Source organism: Paramormyrops kingsleyae, chromosome 5, assembly GCF_048594095.1.
Source record: "Paramormyrops kingsleyae isolate MSU_618 chromosome 5, PKINGS_0.4, whole genome shotgun sequence".
Lineage (NCBI taxonomy): Eukaryota > Metazoa > Chordata > Actinopteri > Osteoglossiformes > Mormyridae > Paramormyrops > Paramormyrops kingsleyae.
Genome location: NC_132801.1, coordinates 20129538 through 20156012, shown reverse-complemented (window position 1 = coordinate 20156012; position 26475 = coordinate 20129538). Strand labels below are relative to the sequence as shown.

The 26475-nt window shown below is 46.9% G+C and overlaps 1 protein-coding gene across 4 annotated transcripts in view; it reads left to right on the top strand.

The window, feature by feature from the left end:
* LOC111842551 (zinc finger protein 385C) overlaps positions 1–26190 on the top strand; it is a 146249-nt gene extending 120059 nt beyond the window's left edge. For all 4 annotated transcript variants that reach the window (XM_023809278.2, XM_023809279.2, XM_023809281.2 and 1 more), the window contains 8 exons: positions 2619–2761; positions 7117–7227; positions 13382–13523; positions 20091–20477; positions 20906–21093; positions 22613–22711; positions 22811–22900; positions 25425–26190. In XM_023809278.2, the coding sequence (XP_023665046.1) occupies positions 2619–2761; positions 7117–7227; positions 13382–13523; positions 20091–20477; positions 20906–21093; positions 22613–22711; positions 22811–22900; positions 25425–25655 (1391 nt within the window). In that variant the 3' untranslated portion in view covers positions 25656–26190. The remainder of the gene's footprint in view (positions 1–2618; positions 2762–7116; positions 7228–13381; positions 13524–20090; positions 20478–20905; positions 21094–22612; positions 22712–22810; positions 22901–25424) is intronic.
* The last annotated feature ends 285 nt before the right edge of the window (positions 26191–26475 follow it).

The following is a 26475-nucleotide window of genomic DNA, read 5'->3' as shown; positions in this document are numbered from 1 at the left end:
GTGGCAGCACTACCAAGTTATTTGACACACTCTGTTGGTAGATAATAACAAGTTCCGTTTGGCCATAGTTTATTCCAGGTGAATTTCGTTTCCTCGTTTTATATACATAGCACAATGTTATGTGCAAATCTTTCAGATGATTGCTGTGTGATATTGTGCAGCCCTAATTCATTTCAGGTGCGGGAGGTCATAATGTTTTGGGTCATCAGTGTATATTTGCATGATAAATATCAGAATTATTTTCTGTCACTTGCTGCCCCCACTGAGTGTGTCTGGAGTCTGCAGGGCCTCCCTATAAAGTGGGGGCTTCCTACGAGGACTTTGGTTTCCTCCCACAGTCCAATCAGTTAAACTGATTGTTATCTCAGGATTGCAATTATATGCCCTGCGATGGACACGTATCCTATCTGCAGTGTCCCCTACCGTTCTGCATGCTAGGATATGTTCAGTACAAAGCATCCATAAAGCCTATAACCGACCATTATAATGCATTATAAAGGTATCTATCGTGCATTATGGATGAGAGCTTCATATTGCATTGTAATATGACATGGCTGTAATGTGTTATGCTTTTTGTAAATATTTATAGTGTTTTTATGCTTTACGGATGCATTATAATGCATTATGAATGTGTTTATAAATGACTAAAAATATGGCCTTAAATTAGGTGCTAGCAAACATTTTTGCCTTGACTTTCTTTCACCAGCCGTTTATCTTGGTCAGGGTTGCAGTTTTCCTGGATTATATCCCAGGCAGGATGGGGCAAAAGACTGGAGGACACCCTGGGCTGGATTCCAGGCCATCCCAGGGCACATACACACACACTCATACGCTGCAGGCGAGCTGGGGACAGTGATTAGCTGTGCCCCCCCCCACCGAGCCACCCCTGAGGCTTTGCATGGTGTTCCAAATTATACTCATTATTTTCAAAGACAAAGTGATGTGTGTGAGTGAAAATTTACCGTTACCAAAAATAGTAACATTAGTAGCTAGCACAGCCATTTGGTTTTTGCTCTACTTTGGTTGTCTTATAAAATGGAGTAATTCAGGGCTGATATTTTTAACAAGATGTATCACTAAAGTAATAATCATGCCATAAAAGCAGGGGAAGAAGAATGAATTCAGTGTGTGACTGCATAACCTGTCAGTATCCATCCATCCATCTTCAGTAATTGCTTGTCCAATACAGGGTCATGCTGAGCCTGGAGCATATCGGTGGAAGTATATGTAAGTTGATTGGGGTAAGAAATGCTGTTAGGCGTCACATAGCTGCTCCTCCCCAAGGAAAATGCTTTTCTGAGTGACTCCAAACCTACCAGTGAAACAGACAAAGCTTCTAGAGGAAACCCAGCCCACTGTGCAGCTCAGGTAATCCTCTTCCTCGCCATCAGCCACTTCGTCCACGGGCACCACTTGGTTACTCCAACAAAAGCAAGAAGAGGGGGGTGGTTTACTCAATATTGGCACCCAACCCTAAAACAAAAGTGCCCCCAATGCAGGTAGAGCACCCCCTTCTCATCCCCATCACGTCTCATAGCCCATGGAAACCACAGGGCACAAATCTGCAGTAACAATGAACAAGAGACGGGGGGGGGCAGGGATGGCGAGAAAATAAAGGTGGTAGAATAGTGCAGCCGGTCTGAAACCCCTTTGTCCCTGAGGCCCATACTCGGGCCGAGATGTTGCCCCAACAATTACATTTGATCTCTAATAATTTATTCTAATGAATTTGAGTCAGGAATCACGTCATTGGTTGACACCAGACCGCTGGAATATAGGCCCATCCATCTCATCTAGTGCAGGCTGGAATTTAGACCCCCGGTGTATGTGTGTGAGCACACAGATCCTATCGCGGGAGGGGCGTCTTTGTGGCCAGAGGTTTATGCGAGGATCAGGGCACCTGCATAGTGGCCCCGTTTCTAGCCATAATGAAGCAGAACAGCAGGGCATAGCCAACCAGCAGCCAGCGGAAGATAAGCAGTACACAATGGGCTTTTATGTGCCTCCAGGAGATTAAAGAGGGAATCGCGTGGTGGGCCTGCGTAGCCCTGGGGGCAGTCAGCTCACATCCTCCCTGGGGGGACGTTTGGCCCACTTATGTGTTTGAACAGTGCGGGTTTGCTCAGCTGAGTGTCTCAGCATCATTGCCATCGTGGGCTGCGTATTGCTCTGGGTCTATTTGTTGTTAAGAGGAAGGTTCTTATATCGGTGAGCAAAAAAAAAAAAAAAACATAAAGTCCTGCGACTTGACAGCGTTTGGCCTTTTTATCAATGTGAAGCAGATGAAGTGAAAGCATTTAAAGTATTTATAGGTTGGTGACGCTCCAGTTAGGACAGCAAGCGGATCCATATGCGCCTAATAGGACTCAGTGAGGATGTTGGGGGGGGTTTTGGGGTTTATTTGGTTTAATAAGCAAAGGAATCAGAACAAATAAATGTTTCAGTTTCAACAAAAATGAACGAGGTAGGAGAACCAGACAAGCATCCTTTCTACAGATGGGAAGAAATATGACTAATTTTTATCAATGGCAGTTAGGGACCAGTGACAACATGGGTATGACCCCACTTGGGATGGAATGTCCTTAGTCCTCATCAGTGTTTTCTTCATGCATCTGCAGGTACTCCAGCCCAAAGCAGCCCCCTGCTGGCCTCCCTCCCTGTCCCAGGGCGCCCAGTGCAGCCACAGCTGGATCTCAAGCACCTTCTGCCCTTCCGGCTCGACGGTTCCTCCCCGCTTAGCCTCTTTCCCAATTTCAACGCGGTAAGCTCCATCCAGCTCCATCCTGCTCCATCCAGCTCCATCCTGCTCCATCTAGCTCCATCCTGCTTCATCCAGCTCCATCCTGCTTCATCCAGCTCCATCCTGCTCCATCCAGCTCCATCCTGCTCCATCTAGCTCCATCCTGCTCCATCCAGCTCCATCTAGCTCCATCCAACTCCATCTAACTCCATCCCATTCAATCCCTCTCTCTCCAGTTCCATCCCACTCCACCCCACTCCATCCAATCAAACCATGTTCTTTCTAGCTCAATCCCGCTCCATCCAGCTCCATCCAACCCAATCTCATTCTATCCTGCTCCTTCCAGTTCTATCTAGCCCCATCCCACTGAAACCCGCCTCTTCCAGCTCCATCCAGAAAACTGCCCCCGGCTGGCTTCCGTTTCCATACCACTGGATCCAGTCTGCATTCAGCTGCATAATGAGTCTTGGACCATTTCCTATGGCCTTATCAGTTTAAATATCTTTCAATTAAAATATTTCTGGCACAGCTTCCTCTCGCTCACCGCCGCAAGCAGTTTTCCACTTCATTCTGTTTAATCCAGAAATAAACACACGTGTTTATTTTTGCTCTTTACAATCACATGCTGTACATTCTCCAGCACAGCAAACACTATTGGTTTGTCGTTAATTGTGAAAATGACACAAGAAATGTCAAAACAGTCAATGTGATAAGTCCCCCTTTTCCACAGAGCATGTACAGGACATGCCCAGGGTTGGCGGTATGGCCCGGCCTTATCCTCTTATAGCGCACACCTACACACCTGCCTTTGGTGATGCCTTCGTTATTCTGGCATAGTCTAAACATTCAGCGTCTTTAGTGTTTAACCTTTGAAACTGTTCTTCTAGTTGGTCACCTGCATTAACTAAATGACTCATTTAAACCAACATGTGAAGCCAGGGTCATTGTCAGTATTTTGTGTCTGTCAGCGTTGTAGCATTAATGCACCTTTCCCCGGATAAGTTACCATCAAAAGTGCAAATGTAAAACCTACCTCCGAAACTAACATTGAAGAAACAAGGTTCTTCTTTTATACTTTTGGCCATTTTTTGGAGGCTCTTCTTCATATCTGCCCTTGATCCACCTATCAGTTCACTTTCACAAAGCCAGTACAAGAAAGAAAAAAACCTAAAAAATATGTGAGGAATTTGATCGGAGCGATTTTGAAACTCGATTCACGTATCAGAACAATTTAGTGCGGATTTTAGGGTTGAGGGGTCCTGCGGGCGGACAAAAGTCTCGTTCTGCGAGCTGCTTTGAAAGGGCCAGTGTCCGGACGCAGCCAGCCAAGGTAGGCGCTCGCAGTCACTCAGCAGCCTCTTCTGCTGCCTCTCCACGTCGGGCGCCGTAAACCGCCACGCCACTCCCAGGACCGCTCCGGTGCATCTAGCCTGTCAGCTGTGCCTGCAGGTCCCACGGGGGCACGTCCAGGCTGGCTGCCTCCTGTCCTGTCGCCCTACGCCGGCCCTGGCGTGGCGTCCTCCCAGGCGAACTGCATTAACGAAATGAGAATTCAAGGACAACTGGTTCACCAGTTAATGAATCGCTTTCGGCAGGCCGGGGTGGCAGGGAACGGGAAGAGGCTCAAGGGCTTTACTGTGATGCTGTGTGTCTGCAGGAGGGAGGGGGAGTAACATTGCCCTTTAGTCAGTCTACAGTCACATTTTAATTAATTTACAAACAACTTGCTGCATTTTGGTTTCTGGTTATTTCTATAGGGATTGAAGGAGACAGAAAACCAGAAAAACTGGACCCCTCGAGGGAGGGCAGTTGTGAAGGGCTCCCGGATTATGTAGGGTTACGTACATATAAATAAATACGTAAATATGTAGAAGTGGAATCCATGTGTATAAAATGAAAAGGTCAGGCGAGGACTTTAATGATAAAGACGAGATGTTGTTCTCAGGAGAAGTCTATCTCGTGAAGGAGTGTCTCTCGGGGGCCTCTGGTGGCTTTTAAAGCGTGAAAGAGTGTCACATGAAGGCGGGAGTCTTTCAAGAGGCTCCGTCTCCAAATCAGCCATTTAGCTGCAAGGCAGGGGTGAAACAAGGGGCTTCAAATTTGAATAATTGCAGCCCTGTTGCCTGCAATTAAAATCCTCAGCGGCCCACTCTGACACACAGAGGCAGGTCCGCTCTTCAGCTCATGGAGCCCTCACCTTCCTCCCCCGCTCCAGCCCCCCACCCCGGTGGTGTTGATTAGCAGGCGGCTCAGGTGGGCCTCACGTGGCACGTTAGCAGGCAAAGCGGGGTACACACACATGTGCCATTAATCATCCCGCCTGGCCCCTGATCCCCCCCCACGTTCCGCCGGACTCCCGGTCTGATAATGGCCGCCTTGTTCCCCGCTTGTACCGCTAAGACGAATGCACCTGTCTCTGTAACTAAATAGCTTCCACCAACATCCCCCACCTTTCTTTACTGCCATCCACTGAAAACTCTTATCGCATGTCTCTGATGCAGCAGCTACCGGATAATTCCCTCTGTAGGAAAAAAAAATCAAGCACTTCAGGACAATGGACATGTTTATACTGGCACGACTGGGATGACTGGAGCTGAACAAAGGGCACATTCTTGGAACTCCCAAAACAAACACTTAGCAGTTAGCCAGCCCCCACCCCGAAAGAGACCTAGAGGGCATGTCTGAGTAGTTTAGCTTCTGTGGCAGGGATTGTGTCCACGGGGACAGGTGGGTCTGCCCAATCCCCCAGGCTTTGAAGGCCTAACAGGCCTCTTTGTCCCCGACTTCGAAGGAAATAGCAGCAATGTGACATCGCAGGTCCCCTGGGGTCTGCTAGTCGCCGCCCTGCCTCACATCTTAATTGCTTTGCCGAAGTAATTATCTGGACACTAAGTCCCTTAATCTGCTGTTTCAGCTGTCAGTCTGCCGCTAATTAAAATGTGTTCTCTGAAAACATGTTTTCACAATCTGTGACTAGGACACTAAAGCAAGGAGAGTGATTACATGAATTAGCCAGTCGATTTCACTGAAGCCCCGTGTAAAGCATGAAAAATTCATGTGGCTGCTCATTCAGGTTGTGCCTCAGACTTCAGGTATGAAATATGTACAAATCAGCCATCTGACATTGACTTTGTCATCTACAGTATATGGAGGTTATAAGCAAGATACAGATTTAAGCTCCTAAGTGACCTTAGAGTGGCTAATAAAACTCCCTGTATTCTTGTCATAGAAGACGCAGTGTTCTGTGATTCTTTGATTTATTGCGGTTTTCCTTACAGCGATGGTGTATTAGAGCAGCCAGTCAGTGTGCAGGCAGAGCACTCAGAGTACGGCCTGCATGGAGTCAGTCTGGGACACGGCTTGAAGCCCCGCTGTTAACATCACAGGACTGAGAAAACCAAGATTGTCCTTTCCTTCACTAAAGTGGTCGCTCAGTATAGACACTGAAAATGCCAGCAGATGTTTGGCCTTGAGGGGTTTCTTCACTTCTCTACCAACAGATCAAAACCGTGTAGTTCTGTGCTTTTCAAATCCGCTTCTTAAGCCCTGATACAACACATGACATAGAACTGTTAACCGGGGCAAATCTACCATATCAGCTGAATGGGTAACATTATTCAGCATAACCTCTTCAGTAAGGCATCGTTAGGGGGGAAAATGGGGCTGTACTCCTTTAATCCATGTTTAAAAAGGCAGTGAACAATAAAAGAAACAGGTGAAAGGGCAACATTTTACAATTCAAACGGAGTGATGACTGTGATCCCAGGAGGAATTATGGAATCATTTTCAGTTCAGTACGCACAATGAAACAAATGGACATTTCTTGACACAGGTGGAACCTAAATTCACAAATTAGACGTTCTACATGGAAAGCATTATGCTACATTATGCTAATAGTGGCTGTGAATTTGTTATGGCTAATCCTGGTTACAGTCAGTCACAATCAGTTGACATTTTGGTTTCCCAATAAATTACACTAACACTGGAGAGAGCAGTAGATAAGATCAAGACTCTCTGTCGGTTCTGTTATACCAAACTCAGATATGTTGCTGGAATTCATGTCATTCAAATTCAAAGACATAACAAGTGGATATTGCTTCCAGGAAAAAATGCTTTTATCTCTTGTCACATGTTACTGCAAAAATCACCTTAAGTAAAAAAAAATCACCTTCTGTTTGTATCCCTTGAAATCCATTATGAACCACTATGGATACCAAAAATAAAGAACATAATCTACAATTGAGGATTAAAAGCATGTGAAATTCTATTCATAAATGATTTCTGGAAAACCGTTGAGAGGCACAGCTCAGACCGAAGCCTACACGTGCTGAAAGGAGAAGGTCAGCACGCAATGCCTGTGCTTCTGTTTTCGACAGATGGATCCAGTCCAAAAGGCCGTGATCAACCACACCTTCGGCGCCCCCCACCCCCTCAAAAAGAAGCAGATCATCTCTTGCAACATTTGCCACCTTCGCTTCAATTCTACGGTCAGTGTGACGACCCGGGACCCCAACCCCTGTGTCCCTGCCGGCCATTACTGTCTCTCTGTGCCTGTTTTCTCCTTCCTCTTTTCACTTAGATTGCAGGTTCACATTTTATTGTTTTCTGCTCTAGTGATGTCTTTTTATCTCCTATCAGACAGCTGATGACAATTCCATAATACGTATGGCATTACATATTAAAAAATGACCTTAGCGTCCTGCAATCCCTGAGCGATCTTGCGTTACCCTTTTCTTTCAGAATAAATAATGCACACAGCATTGCACAGATTTTAAAAATCGGCGGCGTGCTAATGTGCGGCTGGCTTAAAGAAAATGAGGGCTTCTCATACCTTAGCAGTGGAACCTTCTTCTGAAATGTTGCAGGAGAATGAGGCCTGCTTACAGACGTATTGAGACTATGGTAGGGCTACGTGTTTGTGGATGCATGTCCCCCCTCCCCCCTCCGCAGGGGACAGTTTTCGTGTCCATTTACATGTGAATAAGTTTGATGTGCTTCTATGGAGGATTAGGTGGCGGAGAGAGAGACCACTTATCAGCCAGCAGCAGGAGTAATTGTCATCACGGGAAGGTGTTTATTTTCTGTGTTTCCATTCAGATTTTTTTGGTTTAAAGATGCACTTACAGTATACGTGCACACAGACAGACACTCACACACACACACGCAACCAGCTAAAAGGCAACCAGCACCAGGTCAGGAAGTGAAGGGTGTGCAGGAAGTTGAACAGCGTCAGCAGGATCATGATGTGTCCCCAGTCCGGGGGGGGGGGGGGGGGTCCCCATTTCTCTGCTTGTGTGCTGACATTATTTGTAGAGGGGGGAGTCAGGGATGATCACCCAGAGGCAGAACAGCTAACAGACATTTGAGGAGTGATTAAAACCCCCAGTGTTAGTTTTATTTAACATCTCTGTTTGATGAGTACATATCATCCCTTTCTCTCATCTCTCATCATTTTGTTCCTTTTTTATTATTGGACAGAGCAGCTAAATGACTGTGCCGTGATTGGCTGCTCGTTTCTAAGCTGTCACAGTCTCTGCGGGTGGATGTTTCCTCTCTTATAGTGCCCTACGGGTCTTACTATGGCTCTTGACAACTAAGCTGCCGGTTGGTGGCCAGTTTAGCATAGCTTCACGCTAAAGGCGCTCCTGTTGACACACATACATTCACTCGGGAAGACACAAATCTCAGATCACGTTGTGAAGACGGAAAGACAACTGACTCCTTTAACAGATCTTCCAAAATGCAGACTTACGTTATGCTAATCCTGTTTTCATGCAAGTTCACTAACGCGTTTCTGCGATTTGTGCGGAAGTTCTTTTGAACCTTTTCCTCCGGTTTCCGTATCACTATCACACTCTCTCCTGACATCTGCATCCAAGCCCAGCAAAAGGCCTATGTGTAACGCCACCCAATTCTATGCCTCTGATTTTGTTTGTTTGTGCCATAAATCATTGTATTTCCATTCGTTCTCTACATTGCAGCGGCATCTTGTCAGTGAAGCGTTATGGGAGACTGCCTGCTTCCCCGATCCGATCCTCCCCACCGTGAAAAATACAACTATTGTCCACAATTTGCATTATCTAGGCCAAATTACGTTTTCAGTTTGAAGCAGGTATGTGGGGGAAGTAGGTGATACAGCTTGAGCTCCACTTACTGCACATATTCCCGGCGTCTGCAGGATAATCACACCCGGCAGCCAGCCTCGTTCCCACAATGCAGCCCCCAGGTTCCCCCAAAACTAATTAGCAATCAGCGCCAATCACTCTGCGGTCATCGTTTTGTGTCCCTTTCATATTTCTATTAGACCGCCTTTCAGGCGAAAGCCTTATTGCAGTTGCCTTTCTCGCTTTTTCTATTTTGTCTTCACAAATTCAATTCATTTTGGCTTGATTTGTACCGCAAGTTATTTTATTACTTATTTGCATTTATATGGCAGAGATCGAAATTTACAGAATTCTAATAAGGCTTGCCTTTGAAGGTGGCCAGACTGTCATTTTTATCAGTAGTAAGCTGAGAGGCTCTCTCTCTCTCTCTCTCTCCCCCCTCACACCTTCCAAATTGCTCTCAGTCTGATTCCATGCATGTTTAAACACCATAGTCATGCACGTCCTGCTCCTGCCAACCTGCTCCTGTGGAATATGCATGAACATATGCAGGAGCTGCGCGGCGGCGTGCCATGCTGCTACAGCTGCGTACAGCGATGTGCATGACGACTGCACCACCTGTGTTCACCATAGTGACTTAATGTGAGTTAAATTATACCCCAACAATAAAATCACGCTGAACTGCATCACAAGCGGACCGCTGTTGGCACGCAATCCCTGTACCTCCCCCCACCGTTTGATTTGGCTGCCTTTTTAGTTGATTGTCGGCAGATTCCCTATTAATCAGATTGTGTTAGGCCACATTAATTAGATGGATTAGTCCCCAGTGCCCGTCACAGAGGCCCAATCAGATGCCGGCCTGGGCATTCCGAGGATGTCACAGAGGCCCAATCAGATGCCGGCCTGGGCATTCTGAGGATGTCACAGAGGCCCAATCAGATGCCGGCCTGGGCATTCCGAGGATGTCACAGAGGCCCAATCAGATGCCGGCCTGGGCATTCCGAGGATGTCACAGAGGCCCAATCAGATGCCAGCCTGGGCATTCCGAGGATGTCATGTGACATATGAATGCTTGCCACCTCTCACTCCTGCTGTATTTAACATGTGCTTTAGTTATTTCAGTTATTCAAACTAGCAGGGATTTTACCGGTAATGAGTTTTGTTTTTCTTATTAGAACATCAAATTACTCGTGCCTTTGCAGGCAGAAATGTAGCTTCGTTATTGCTGTCATATTCTGCATATGGATGGTGTTTCCGCGCCGGGCTCGCTGCGGGGCGTTCCCGTCAGCACGCCCAGGGCACGGCCTTTTGTCTTGTCGGCGAAATCTAATGACGTGGAAATGCCTGCACCTCTTCTGCTTCCTGTGTGATAAAGAAATAAAACCGAAAGCACCTGAACTTGGGATTCGGTGGCTGGAATTGAAGGAACGAGTATCGCAACAACACCGTCAGCGTCTCGGTGGAAAGGGCCCGTGGAGGCAAAGCAGTTAGCTAGATAACGTCGGGCCCCACGCCACTGAACTGTCCAGTTTGCTGCCATGCGCAGGTAGACGTCCACCCTCCCATCGCCGCTGCAGTTTCTCCACATGGTTTGTCTTGCGTTGCTGCTCTTCCCGGCCCAGGCCAGTCGGCTGTGTGATCTGTATGAGGCTGCCCGATGTCCGCCTGGTGCTGTTTCTCCTCTTGGAGGTCATTAACGTGTTCTCTTCCCTTTCCATGTACCCACAGCGAAGCTGGCGGCCCTGGGGGAGCGGACGAGGGGGTACGCGGGGCCCCCTGTGAGGTTACCCTCATGGGGCGGGTGGGTGAGTGCGACTCACGGGGGGTGTAAGCGACGGCTGGTGTTTTCGGGGAGGGGGGTTATCAGCGATCAGTACACTGCTGAATGGTTATCGCTCGCTATCATTCAGAGCCTCTGCTTCATCCCCTCCCAAGTCCCTGGTAACAGCATGGCTCTCACTTTGAGCCTGGGTGGAGGGGGGGAGGGCTAGGTGCTTGAGAGAGCCCTCACCCTTGTACTGCCCCCTTCTGGTCATCCCTCCTGGGGTGTGACTGACTGTATGGCGGGGAACTGAAATGGCTGGTGGCGTGATTCGAGTCACATGTGACTCGTCTGCCATTTTCAGTTAATATACACACATTCCCTAATGTCTGGTCCTTATAACACATCACCCTCCCCTCTGAACAGCCTCGCAGCTCTGAGGCTGGGGCAACACTGAGCGAATAGATGCAGCTGAAATCCTTGTCCCTGGCTCCCGCCTTTCCTGGCCGGCGAGCACGGGACTTTGCGTGCCTGTGTCCTCGGCTCGCTCCGAGAGCCAAGATCTTTTGTGTCTGTTAATGAGGCTCTTATCTGCAGTGGCCTGCAATGACAGAGCGCGTCCGTCACCACGCAGATCAGAAAGTCAGGCTTGTTTTAGCAGCACCTGCTAATTACAGACCTGAATAACGCATTATGTATATCACATACTGACCTCTCAAGGAGCTCTTTCCTGCTTGTATCTGATTATTATATTTCATTCATTTACTTCCTAGATCGGCCCTTTGTTGAGTCTGTGCCCTGATTAGTTTTGTGTGTCAAGTTGCCTAAAGGGACTTTATGCCTTTGATCTTTTAGAGAAGGTCAGAGTTGTTTGTGTGTGTAGGGGGGGGGGGGGGTTAGGTTTGCATAGATCACATTTGAGGACCAAATTGTCCCCAAAGTGTAGTAAAACCTGATATCTCCCTACTTTTGGGGACATCTTTTGAGGTCCCCATTTGGATAACCTCAGTTTTATAAAAAAATCAGTGAATGCAATCAAAAAAGTAAAAATGCCAAAAGTTGGTTGGTTACTTATGGTTAAGGTTAGGGATGGGTAGGGGTTAAGGGTTTCGTGATTGGGATGAGGGTTTATCCCATATGAATGAATGGACGGTCCTCATTTAGATAGGAAGACCAACTGTGTGTGTGTCAGTTTGTCTGTGTGTCTGTGGGCCTGATTTAACCATGGATATCAGCCTGGAAGACTTTTATTGAGCCTTTGAGCAGCTCAATGACCAGCATCATCTTTTTGTGGAAAAGTCTGGCTCTTGCTGTGCATTCTGTTTATGTTCTGGGCACTTCAGCATCAGCCAAGAACCGGTCTCAGTGCTGGGCCGACCTCCTGAGCAGCTTGTGTTTTCTCATGTGTCTTCAGACTTTAGCTTTATTAACATATTAATTATGTTTCTTTCTGTTGGCCCTCAACTTGTTATTCCTGTTATTCTTGGTCATTTCTTTGCATGGATTACATGCAGAGGTTCATGCCTGCCTCATGCTCTCTGAGTCTGGCTATCGTGTGTGGAAAAGCTTCTCTCCAAGAAGAAACATTAGCTTCTTGTTCTTTAGCTTCTGCACTTCATATTATGCCTTTTTTGTTATTTATTGTGCCGACCGAAGTGACATACATGTGCAAACCAGCCCAGCGAGAGAAGTCCTCCTGCATCTATTGCTCAAATACGAGGGTGTGATTTATTTTTTGGTCCCCTTGATCTCATGATCTCTTACCATGCCAAAAAAAATCATGTCTCGCCGTGTGTTCTGCTCTGCCATGGCCCTCCGAGGTCCCGCTGACCATTGCCCATAAGCCGGGGAGTTTTACTCTGAAATCCTGCAGCGGGACAGTTTGTGGCTGGGCACTGCATACCACTCAGCTCGCTGGTGGGGGCCGACATCCTGCCCCCTCTGTCCCAGAAGACCAGGGTGCGTGATACCGTACACGCCAAAGTGCGCCCCCCCACACCCCATCTCCGTCGGTGTCCGTCTGCATGATCCGTACCGCCAATAACACTCAAGCATGGTGCAACCCACTGGTGCACAGACCTACGTCTGGGGAGCCCCTGTCCAGGTCTGGCCACATGTCACCTTGGAGGTCCATGTTTCGGGAGGTGTGACATTCATCACTGATAGCTGATAATTAAGGCAAACCCTGTGTAACAGCAGAGACTGTGGGTGACACACAGAAAGGTTCTCAGAATGGGACCCGCTTAGGGTTGCGCTTGGATTATGCTGGACCAGGCAGCAGTGTTCATACGCCAAAGGGTCCTGAATCCTCTTCATAGTCCATTCTCAGCTATCAGATTCGCCAAAGAGCTTCCTTGGAAGAAGGGGACTCAGACCTTGCATGTCATCCCTGGGAACTGCTTAATAGAGCATTGAAACACCCCTGAATACAGTAATGACTCCGTAAAGGCCAGCGTGAGACTCCAGCAGCTTCCTTTGTCTTGCTTCCCTCTTGCTCTGAATGACCGCTGGGTCCTTTTTGTGTTTCCAATGTCTATTTGAGTTACATCGATGAAGGTCTTTGTCCTCCATTTACATGAGGTAAATGAGATTATTCCTTCGGACATGGTCTGGGTTGTACTGTATTTACTCTCTTAGACTGACCAGTGGTGGGGGAGACCTGGGTCAGGTGACTGCATCCTCATGTGGCAGTGAGCATGTAATGTACACCCCGTCTCTCTCTCTCTCTCTCTCTCTCTCTCTCTCTCTCGCCCTATCTCCATGTCTCTCTTGCAGAACCAAGCAGAGGCTCACTACAAGGGCCATAAACACGCCCGCAAGCTTAAGGCCCTGGAGGCCCAGAAGAATAGGCAGCGGAGCCCTGGACCCCCGCTGGGGAGGGAAGGCAGAGAGAAGGCGGGGCCGATGGAGGGAATGGGTGAGTGACAGGGGCAAGCCACACCCACGATGTGGAAGAAAAAGGATAGGTGGGGTGCATTATGGGATTGTTCTTGTGTCTTTGGCCTTAGGAAGGAAGATGCGGTTGCATTATGGGATTGTTGTCTTTTAGGCCAGCGGATACTGTTTATTCCGAATGAGTTGGACCACACCAGCTCATTCACACTCCCTTTTTACCATCTCATCTCTTTCTGCCACTCCCCTTCGATTTACTGCTGTGAATCCTACCTGGGCCTCCCTCTGTCTATTTTCCTTCATTTTCCCAGAGTCTCTCCTCTCATTTTCCCATCCTGTTCTTAAATTACTTGAATCATCCTGCCTCTTGCCATCTTCTTCCCACCTTTCACGCTTCCCTCACCTTCCCGATCGAATGGTGAGCAATGACAAATGGTGAGCGGTTTTAAAAAGGGCTCTAAACAGTGTGAGACCTCCCGCACCGTGGGTAGCCGTGATCCTCCTCGGTCCACCGGGTGGCGATGGGGGTTGGCGCGCGGGGAGCAGGAGCTGATTAAAGGCACCGCAAACAGCTTGGTGGTGGTGGGAGGGGCAGGGAGCAGAGATGCGGGTGACTCCTTTAACGAGCACATCAGAACATCGAAGCCGTGCAGCGGTGCGGTTACAGACCTCCTCATCCATCACAATCCCACCGTTATCCGAGGAGAACAGACACAGCACTGCTGGGGATCTCCAGCAGAACTGCTGTAGCAAAGGAGTCCATTCATCCATCCGCCCATCCATCCTGAAATTACTTATCTGGTACAGAGATGCAGAGAGTCTGGAGTCTGTCCAATGCAGCATATATTTGCGGGAAGCTTGGGGTCAGAGAGCAGGCTCAGCCAGTATCCTGCTCCCCAGCAGCAAATGGTATTGAGGGCCAGTTGATCAAGGGCCCAAACGTGATATGTTTTCGCATTGGGCATGGGGTTTGAACACACCACCTTCCGGACACATGAAAACAGATCCCAAATCTGCTAAGCTACACAACGTGAATGGAGCAGGAATGGGGATAAAAAAGGACTCGAGTCTAACAGGAAGACCCATCAGCCGGTGACTGTCCTGGGTCCCTCTGATGACAAGCAGACACAGTCCCCACAAATACAGCTGCCTTTGATCAGCTCCACTTCTCCATCTGCCCCCTCTGACACACGGAAGAATCAATCCCAGTTTGGAATTTTGATCCTGTGCATATTTACTGGGAGAAAACAGCACATAGCACATGTGACTGGAGCGGCACCTTCACCTTTTTAACTCATCGGGAGTGATGCTTTTCCTACGTGCTGATTGTCTTTTCTCATCATGCTGAAACTGGCTTTTGTGTATAAATCTGTACACAATGTGCAGCAAAGTCATTATTTCGTTAGGTCATTACTAGCAGCTCCAGAATGGATGTTTGCATAGCTCAGCTACGTCTTAGACTCTTCAAATTACAGGTCTTTACTGGCTCATTCGTACATCTAACCATTTGTCCTAGTTGGAGTCGTGGGTGTTTCAAGCAAACACAGTTAATTCATAAAAGAAAAATCATATCCTTGGAAATCAAGAATCCTCTCACTCAGTACGTTTACACACACACTAAGAAAATTGAATTATTGTGTTAGTCCGACTAAAACCGGACTTTTGCAGTACACGTAAACATATCAGTCCGACTGAAATCGTACTAAATCAAATTTCTGTAAGTCAGACTAAGAAACCGAGATAATGTGAATGGGAGTCGATTTACTCCCGTATTACACATTCAATCAGATTCAAACTTGCCTAGGTGCTCTGCACATGCCCTACAGTTTCCCCTCGGCCTTTATGCCGAAGTAACATGCACAGCAGAGGATGTACAGCACTTACGAAATGTACAGCGCTATAAAGCTGTCCAATATACAGCTCAACTAAGGGGTGCTTTTCCACCGCACCAGGTACTGTACTTTTGGTACTTCAAGTGTGGAAGTAAAATTGGACATTGATAGGCCCAGGAGGGGAGGCATATTGGGTCTGTTATGTCTTAGGCAAGAAGAGATCTCAGAGTGGTTGATTTATAATATTTCTACCACACAAGAAGGTACCAAAAATATGGTACTTCAAGGTGTCGGTTTTCCACTGGTGTAAAAGCTGGTACCGGTGCCGAATGACATCGCAACGCAAGGAGGGATATTTTGTACTGAATTCTAAAAATGGCTGTAGTAGGACTGGATGACATGGTAAAATATACATCAATATACATATAAATATACAAATATACAAATTGGTAAACATTTTTGCTCTGTCACAGGAAAAAGAACCTAACAAGTTTTGCAATTTTAATGATTATTCATTTTCAAGATTGTCTAGTATATTTTTTAAAATCAGTTTAAAGTTTACCTTCGGTGCTTTTGCATTTGTGCTGCATGTGTTCTCCGAGACAATCAAAATCATTTTCATCCTTGCTGTTTAAATCACTCCTAGACAAATTTGTGAGAAATTTATTTTGAACTCCTTTTGTTTGTTTCGTAAATACTCCAATATCTATTACAACAAAATCACATTGCAATATTTAAAAAATATCCAGTACTGTGCTGTCATACTGTATTATACAAACACTTTATTTCATGTTATGCTATCCTGCTCTTGTTGTATCTGTTCTTCTGACCAGATCACAATTAAAGCTTGTATCACTTTATTTGTCCACGAACCCATTATCACAATTTTTTTTTTTTTTTTACGTCTGTAACATAATAGGTGAACTGGAAAATGAAAGGAGCCATATCGCCACTTATTGCAGCAGAGTCGGACATACTTCGCTCAATAAATCAATTCCCCTCCCATGCATGTATACTGGGACAAGGACAGTAGTCCGATTAAATGGCGTAGTCAAGCTTTAACCTTAGCTCGACATAGCTATGCAAGCGTACTGAATGTGACTGTTTTAGTCCAGACATACATGTGAATATTTCAGCTTGATGTATATGTAATTTAATCATGGGGTTTGATTATGAAAATAAGCCTCCCGGCAGATGTCTAGCTGCTATTATGGTTTCTCCAGCCACCCAGAAAACCCCAAATGTGGCAGCTTGTTCCCCAAATCGTCCGTCCCTCTGTTTCTCAGGTCACTATGGTTCCACTTCAGGTGGTTCCTCTGTACCTGTGCATTGACATGAGCAGAAACTGGGCCCAACCCCCGGCAGAGGGGCTTGGCAGGCGGGGAGGCAGAGACTCACTTCCCTCACTATAGCAGCATCAACACACTTGCCATATAATTTCATTGCTCATTCTTTACACACACAAGAGTAATCGGACCTTTATCTTCATTCCTAATGGGTTTCCAAATAAATCAATTGTCTGCGGTCTGTTTTGGGGGCCCAGTGGGATCATCTCCTCTGAATGAAATGGAGTGTGAGCATGTGGGAGCCGATGTGTGTGTGGTCATTCTGCGGGGGGGTGAGGGGGTGTGGTGATGAAACTGCCAGAGCTTATCTGCTGAGCCGCAGTCTGCGTGTCCTGGTCTTAATAACTGGCCTGCGACAGATTTTTGTCTCTGTCTGCACCGTTTCATGTTGTGATGGGAAATTTAAAGTGTGAATGGGCAGAAGGTTGATATGCAAAGCATGAGCATGTGAATATAAACACTGTCTCACGTCACAGACAGCCGGACTATACTGTATGTCCTCTATAAGCAGCACAGGTGGCTGGGGACAGGGGTGTGCCATCTAGAAATGAATAATGTGTCTGTGAGTGTATGTGTCTGTGAGTGTATGTGTCTGTGAGTGTGTGCTCGCCTCCAATGGACTGGCATCCCATTCTGTGGGCTCACAGTGACCCTGTACTGAACGAATGGGGGGGGGGGGGGGGGTGTACACTCATTGGCCACTTTATTAGGTACACCGGTTCTGCTGCTCGTTGAAGCAAATATCTAATCAGCCAATCATATGTGGAGCAAAATGCATAAACTCAGCAAAATGTATAAAATCATGCAGATACAGGTCAGGAGCTTCTGTTAATGTTCACATCAAATACCAGAATAGGGGAAGGAAAGTGATTTAAGTGACTTTGAATATGGCATGGATGTTGGTGCCAGGTGGGTTGCTATAAGTGCTTCCGAAACTGCTGATTTATTGGGATTTTCAGGCACAACCATCTGCAGGGTTTACAGATAATGGGCCGAATAAGAAAAAACACCCAGTGAGCGACGGTTCTCTGGGGGAAAATGCCTTGTTGATGACAGGAGATCTGAGAAGAATGGCCAGACTGGTTCAGGCTGATAGAAAGGCAACAGTAACTCAAATAACCAACTATTACAACCAAGGTACGCAGAAGAGCATCTGGGCTACAGCAGCAGAAGACCAGACCAGGTGCCGCTGCTGACAGCTAAGGACACGGAGCTGAGCTACAGTGGACACAGCCTCACTAAAAATGGACAATAGAGGATTGGAAAAATGTTGCCTGGTCAGATGAGTCTTGATTTCTACTGTGACATTCAGAAGATTTGGTCAGAATTTGGTGCAAACAATATGAAAGCATGGATACATCCTGTCTTGTATCGGCAATTCACTCTGGTATTGGTGTGGAGGACATTTTCTTCCCACACTTTGGACCCCTTAGTACCAGTGGGTCATTGTTTAAATGTCTAGGACAGTAATACTTTATTAATCCCTGCAGGGACATTTCCTTTCTGCTTTGCCCCGTCTTGTGCTCCATACAGGTGTGAGAAAGCTTGATGGCCGGACCAAGGGGGCAGCCACCTTGTGGTGCCCAGGGGGGTGTGTGGGGTTGGGGGCCTTGCTCATAGGCCCACAGACATGTCACTCCTCTGCTGAGGCCAGGCATGAACTAGTGATCTTCTGATCACAGGTACAGAGGCTTAATCTCTTGAGGCACCAACCCCCCAATCCCACAGCCTACCTGAGTATTGTTGCTGACCATGTCCATCCCTTTGTGACAACAGTGTACCCAGCTTCTAATAGCTACTTCTAGCAGGATAATGCGCCATGTCACAAAGCTCATATGATCTTAGATAGGTTTTTTGAACATGGCAATGAGTTCACCGTACTAAAAATGGCCTCTACGGTTACCAGATCAATAGAGCACCAGTGGAATGTTGTGGAATGGGAAATTCGCATCATGAAGGTGCAGCCAACAGATCTACAGCAACTGCGTGATGCTGTCATGTTAACATGGACCAAAATCTATGAGGAATGTTTCAGGCACCATGCTGAATCTATGCCACGAGCAATTAAGGTAGTTCTGAAGGCAAACAGGGGCCAACCGGGTATTAGCAAGGTGTACCTAACAAAGTGGCCAGTGAGAGTATATCTATATTAGGGATGTAGAGATACCATGTTAATGTCCTTGTACTTGCCCTCGTGACAATATGTTGGTGCGTATAATGGATACCATGTAACAACGTATCAGCGATATCATTAATGAGCAAAATAAACAGATTAAAATATCTGTGGTGCGGAAATACTTCAAAGTTAACGAAATCCAAAGCGTGGCGGAGCGCATACTGTGCTGTACTAAACTATCAAGAGGGGGGCTGAAGTCAGGTTCATACAGCAATAGAAATCTAATTAAACATCTAAGAACTAAACAGAAGAAAGAGTATGATGGAATTGCCACCAGAAGCAACCCTGTGCAACAACCAAACGTGCAGCACACACCAACACGGAGAGAGAAAATGTCAAATGGCAAACATTGCGCAGTGAAAATGACAGAAGCTTTTACCCAGTATCGATCAGGCACAGTGTAGTTATGGTGGTATGCAGGGAGGAGCGTGATACTTTTGGAGGTTGTACACGGTATAAAATGTTTGTGAACCACTGTTTTAAAGGTTAAAGAGTGACATGTTTTTAAATCATAATTAACCTGCCACAGAGACTAAAACACAATGATGAGCACTGCTGTGATCCCCCCCCCCCATGTGGCAGGTCTTACATACTGCCTGTTTAGTGGATTGGCTGTATTCTGGTTTGTTCTGGCTTTCACATTTTTTTCAGATAAATAAGTGCCCTGTTTGGTGCTGCAGAGGAGGGTATATCATTATTATCATTTATTGCAATATTTTTAAGTAAATGATATTGCTGCATCCCTAAAATATATAATAAGAATGTGATTCAATCAGTTGACAAAAACAACAGACCTCCTGCAAACAGTGCTGCAGTACGTATGCCCATGTGCAGAGGTGGAAAGTTCAGGTTCAGAAAGTACCAATCCAGACCAAGATTTTGTTTCAACTAACCAGACTCACATTCACAGAGTACTCAACTAGTTCGTTGTAATATTGTGACATGGAGCACTGTGATGTAACACTGTGATGTAACATTGTGATATGTAACACTGTGACATGGTGCAGTGTGACATGTAACACTGTGATGTAACACTGTGACATGGAGCACTGTGACATGTAACACTGTGATGTAACATTGTGATATGTAACACTGTGACATGGTGCAGTGTGACATGTAACACTGTGATGTAACACTGTGACATGTAACACTGTGACATGGAGCACTGTGACACAGAGCACTGTTAGGGCCCTCTCTCTGAGCTCTTCTCCCCCACCCCCACCTCCTCCCCCCCGCAGCCCAGGACCCAAACCTGGAAGTCGTGAAGTTGGACGTTTCCCCTGGAAGCTCACTCATGCTCACGCCTTCGCCAGACGGCCCGTCTTTGGAGCTGGCAGGTCTGGGGTCCTCCCAGGTGTCCCCCATCTCCCAGGTGTCCCCCCAGGTGTCTCCCGCCTCCCAGGTGTCCCCTGTCGCCTCCCAGCTGTCGGAGAGCACGTCAGACACCGGTGTCCCTGAGGCTCCCGGCCAGGCCTTTGAACCCGGTCCCCAGGAGTCACCCGGGAGTGAGGGAGAGCCCCGGGCACAGGGGGACCGAGACCCTAAGAAGGACAGGCAGCATCTCCACTGCCCCGTGTGCAAAGTCACTGTCAACTCCCTGTCTCAGCTGGAGGCCCACAACAGCGGTAGGCTGTCCCAGTGCATTGTGGCTCACTGAAAACTGAATTTGTACCGTGCAGTAACTTCACTAGGGCTGTGTTATATGTTAATATCTTACCTAATGCACGTGAGGTAGGTTTAGGTTGACGTGACTCTCTCATCTCATGTCTGCAGGGTTTGGATTTCTGTCCCCACTGTCGGTCTGTGTACAATTTACTTGTTCTCCCAGGATTACACAGGCGAACAGTTGTCTCTAAATTGCGTGCAGCATGTGACTGTGTCTATGTGTGTGTCCTGCACTGGACTGGCGTCCTGTCCACTGTGTCTCTCTGCCATGTGCTTCATGGAATAGGCTTCAGGCCCCCCTCCACCCTGTAATGGATGAGTGTTTATGGATGGTGTACAACTATAAACGGCACACATCTGATGTCCACGCCGATCTTGCCTCTTCCAGGTTCCAAGCACAAGCTGATGCTGGAGGGTCAGAGCGTGCAGCCAAGGCGCCGCACTAAGCTGCTCTCCTCTCGGCTGGCCGGCAAGAGCAAGCGGATGGGCGCAAAGGGCAGCGTTGGCGTCGGCAACAAATCCTTCCACTGTGAACTGTGCGAGATCTACGTCAACTCCGAGACGCAGCTCAAACAGGTGGGCGTGGCCCAGACCAGGGCCGACACTCTGACGTAGGTGTCGGACAGTAAGGCCGCGGGTTCCGAGGAGTCGACACTGAAAGGGAACGGCTCTAGTGATGTTCTTTATAATGACAGACGTGCTAAGAAAACAAATGATGCAATGTAATGTAAGGCTTCCTGTAGGGGCTCTTTGAATAGCCTGCGGGATATGAGGCACATGCATAAACTCTTTTCATCGTCATCGTAAATTTTACGGGGGCGCGTTTCACAGCGCCTGGAAATCGTCATTATTGTGATTTATTATCATTCTGCTGCTGCTCTCCCTCATTCAGCCTATGCTGTTCGGGGGGGGGACATTGGCGTAAAATCACACCTGACTGAAAGTGACCGATCACCTCAGTCCCTGGGTGGCCTTCACTGCCGAGGCTACGTAGTGGGTGGGCATTCTGGCGGAAACCAAACACCTGGATTCCAGAGAAGTTCAGGTCTAACTTCAGAGATGAGGGGTGAGGCGACTTGCAGTGCGCTTTGAGAATGAGCAGTGTGACATTCTCAGAGGGTTAGGGGCAGTGGTAACATTTTCCAAAAGGCCTTCATTACGGTGGCTTTGGTCCAAAAACCACAGAAGTTAAAATCAGGGGACGGCAGAGACCTGCCCGCCCCTCCCCCACCGCTCTCCGCTAACACTGCTGTTTTCAGCGAGCAGCATACTTCATTTGCAATGATGCAATTCACTGTGAACGTGAAAATGAATTGCAGTTTTGGGAACCTTTAATGTGCATTTGATGGCTTTGTGGTTGCAAGACGTATTTGTGAAATGGAGAGGACTGGAATAAAAATGGCTGGAATGGAAACATCTCGTACTATGGAAGAAGCATGGAAAAGTCAACGACACAAAAAGCCCCTGTGATTCTTGTTCTTTATTCATCATTCATTATATTTATTATATTCCACGTGTATATTACAGTACCGCACTACACTGCAGGAAAGCTTGTCATAGACAGGGCCTGCCTTAGACATTTACATATTTTAAAGACAGATTTAGAAAAATCATTTCAGGGAAGCATATTATGGATGCAAGGGATTAAAAGTGCAGGCAGGCATGTGAGTTCACACGAAGCGCAGAGAGAGAGAGAGAGATGAAGTGTCAATGAGGATTGAAGTTAAACCGAAAGCCAAATTGTGTGTAAACATCCATTTTAATCCTTCAGATAGTTTATGATGCCTTGGAAGGTCAAAGTAAGGAGGTCTTACTCTCACAGTGATGGGAAGAGCCTTTTAAAACCTCTTATTAAATGTCTGTGCATTAGTATAATTCCTGGGGCTGAAGAATGTCACTGTGAGAGGACATCAGATGCAAAGGTGCATCAGGTGGAATCAGGAAGTGAAGGGGGGTTGGTAACACGCTGCAGTCATTTTTGGCGGGAGTTTGGGGGGTAGTTAAGGGCTGGCTGTGGGGGGAGGGGGCAGTGAGTGGCATGAAGGTGGAGACGATAGGCAGAGGCTCCCCATACTGACCCGACGGCCCCTTGCAGCACACGAACAGCAGGAGGCACAAGGACCGGCTGGCCGGGAAGCCCCCGCGGCCCAAGTTCAGCCCCCACAGCAAGCACCAGCAGAGCTCTGTCTTAGCGGTGAGTGCTGCCGTGTGATCATACCCCCCTACCTCCAGCACACACAGATGCATGCACACTCACGTGCCCCCCCCCCCCCCCCCCCCCCCCCAAATGCAGAATGGCAGATGGAGCAGCTACGCGGGTGGGGTGGTGTCCGCCATGAAGAAGGTGTTTGACCACTGCAGCCTCACCACACTGTCCCCGCAGGTGAGGCCTCTGTCTTGTGGGGGGGGGACACACTGCAGCCCTGTCCTCTAAGCCATCTCCTCTGCATCGAGAGAGTCAGATGCTTCTGGGTGACGTGCATAAAGAGAGCTGAGAGTGGGCGTGCAGACCGCGGTAAATCCCTGTAAGACTCAGGGAGTAAAACAAAGAATTAGAATTAGAAAGAACTACACCGGATCCCAGCTACAATACCCACGCACACACGTCCTCACAGGACTGCTATTTATGCAGCTGCTCGGGGAACATTAGGTCCCAAGACAGTGAACATTCTTGTCTGGGACTCTGGAAGGCTAACAGGGAGCTGCCAGCTCAATTTGTTGGTTTATGGTCTCGGCTCTGAGCCATCATTGTAATCCCTTGTGACCCCCGTCTGCACATAGAGACATGGCTGATGGCGGCTAAGCGTATGAGATACCCCAGAAAGAGCACCAGGGCAACCAGCTCAGTGCTACTGACCACAGAGAAGATCAGTTCACAGAGGCTGTGACGTTCTTCTTGTAGATGAATAATGACCTTTCTCACCGCGTCCGCCGGCACTCTGGAGGAATCATCGTCGTAAGCATGCGAGTGAACGCTGAGACTTCGACCGGGAGGTCACGGGTTCAAGTATAACCACACAGAAATGGATGTTCCACTTTTGGAGAGCAGACTTTTGAAACATTGGGCCAAATTTGGTGGGGGAGGAGAACTGCGGGCACTAATTCGGCAAACTGATCAACTTAGTAACTAATCAAGCTCATGCAGTCTTCTGTTTTTTTTTGTGAATTGTTATGCCCACCAGGGTTCACTGTATCTATGGTATTTTATTATGGGGGAGTCTTGTAATTTAATAATTAATCAAGTATGAACGTTCTGCCCCCCAACTCCACCCCACACCTTTGTGGAATATGCAGGCATATACATTGCAGTTTATTTTTCATGTAAACTTACTGATAACATCTTATCAAACTAGTCAGTGTATTTAGTGTAACTGTGGCCAACTAGGTCAGCATAACATGTAGACTATGTATGGCGAACAATATCAGAGTAATAGGGGGTACTTAAGCAGCACCAGCCACATGACCCACTGTTATTCTAAAAATATTGATATTTGCTTGACATTTATGCTGGTTTATTCTTATTTTCTAGCCTGCTATCTACTGACGGTCTGTATCAATATTGACCACAGTGTTTTGTTCACTAAAGCTTTATCACAAATCTAAAATCCGCACCCTCAGCCTGTTGCAGTTGTGAGGGTCCATAAATAACACTGTATACAGTGATTCTATTACCAACGATGTCTGAACGGTTTTACATGAAGTTTATGGTGCTGATTAAGAATGTGACTTCGGTTTTGCCAGATTGGCTCTAGTTTATGAGATATTTAATAGTTAATTAATTAACACAACTCGTTTGAAAAGCAATCAGGATTGCAAGAATATTTTTATTTTAATTACAACTAGTAAGTAAACAGTCTAACATCATACAAAAAAGAAATTAAAAATATCTAACAGTGACAGGAAAAAGTTATGTATGATTTGATTAATTAATACAATATTAATTAGTTATTATTATCACCATCTTTCCAATGCTTCAAAAAAACGCTGATTATGCGATTTCCTTTTATGTGTGTCATCAGGACAATCACGTTGGAGACTCCAACACTAGTCTGCCATCATGTGTATGTCCCATCGGCCTTGGTATCTCTCCTCTATCACCTTCATATCCTGGTGGAACCTCTCGCCTTGTTCCTTGCTGAAGTCTCCAAGGTTATCTGGCAATCTGTTTAAATGGCTATGGAGGTCTTTATGCTCATATTAACTCTGAACACATTAACATATTAACAGCAAATTTCTGAAGTTAGCAAGCACATCTTGCACCAATTCTTCATAATTGTCTGCTCTGTGATTACACAAGTAGTTCTTCACAACATGTACTCTCCACAGATGTAGCAGAATACATCAGGACAGATGATGCAGGCTCTTCTTGATGAAGTCGTAATTTTTACATGTATTTATATACTTATTAATACAGAACTTTTTGGGTATAAACCAAGACTGGGTTGACAAACTTATACTGTAGCCGACTTCTTTACTCTGCAAATTCACAGTTGAATTCTGGCTTCAAAAAGTCGCTTTTTTGAAATACAAAATAATTATATGGGATATTTCATTAAAGAGTCAAAAGACAGACTAAAAGCTGTTGCATTTGTTATCGCACACAAGTTGCATTGGGGGAATGCATTATTTTCATGGATATCCATTATCTCGAAAACTAGAACCAATTCAGCAAAAGTAATGGGATTTTTGAATTCAGCGCCCTCAAAATACCCTAAATCCATTTTAAAAACCTTGGCTTTTTTGGTACACCTGTGTTATTGATGAGATTGCAGGTCCTCTTTCTGGCATATTGCCCCCTACTGGACTGGATGTCTAACTTTACCTCTGAGTATAATGAAATGCAATGCGAAAAGGTTAGATATTCCTCTTAAAATGTTTCCAGTGTAATGGGTGCTGCTGTCTTGCAGACCAAACTGGCCCTGCAGAAGCAGCTGACCAAAGGCTTAACCACCAGCTTCCTACCCAGCCCGCTGAACCCGGCCGCCCTCTGCACCATGGCCCCAAACCCGCTGGCCTTGCGTCACCCAGCAGGAACTGCCACCCTCATCCAGACCCCTCTGCTGAGCCCCGCGCTCTTTCGGCCTGCCCCGGGGCCCCTGAGGGCCACGCACACTCCCATCATCTTCTCCCCATACTAGACCCCAGAAACCCCAACCTGGAGATGGAGAGAACTATGCAGCCAGATAAACAAAGTTAAATGCTGATATCCATCCCACGAGCTTCAGACACATGGACTCTGTTACAGACACTTCACAGGAGCTGAGGCGTACGGTGGCTTTCATTTGCTTTCTGAAGAGTGTTGGAGAAGCGTGATTCTCCTTTAACAAGCAGGTGGAGCAAAATCTGCACGGAGACCATAGGTCAATTCTATTCAGCACATTATTAATCTGTCAGCAGTAAGGGAAGGCCTGTTTGTTTTCCTGACAGGGCTGATGCCAACTAGATCCCTTTACTTGACGCTTCTTAAACATTTCTTACAAGTAAGAGCAGGGATTACGCACCTCTGGGGTCCCCACGCCATTCCAATCGCCAACTTGTACGCAACGAGGTGGCCCAGCAGGGGGTGCCGGATCTGCACAGGGGCCGTGTGACACCTGCAGTGGAACAGCCAGAGTTTCTCTCCACCAGACAGCCCTAATGGAAATACACTCCATGCAGCGCTTGGGGGGGGGGGGGGGGATGGTAAGCCAGAAGGGTTGGATTTACATATTCGCGTGAAAACAGATCTGGATGCTTCCAGCCTTTGACAATCTGCCTCCCTGTGATTAATATGTGGGCATTATGGGAACTGAGGAACCATCGATCCAATGGCATGAGCCCAATATGTCTGCCAACGGAAGCTATCAGGCACATGGGCTATTCTATAACAGCGAGGAACCTTCATATCGTGGGGCCTTTCATAACTAAATGAGTAAAGTGATTTTTGTTTCAATAGTGAAACAGTGAACCCGATGCCAT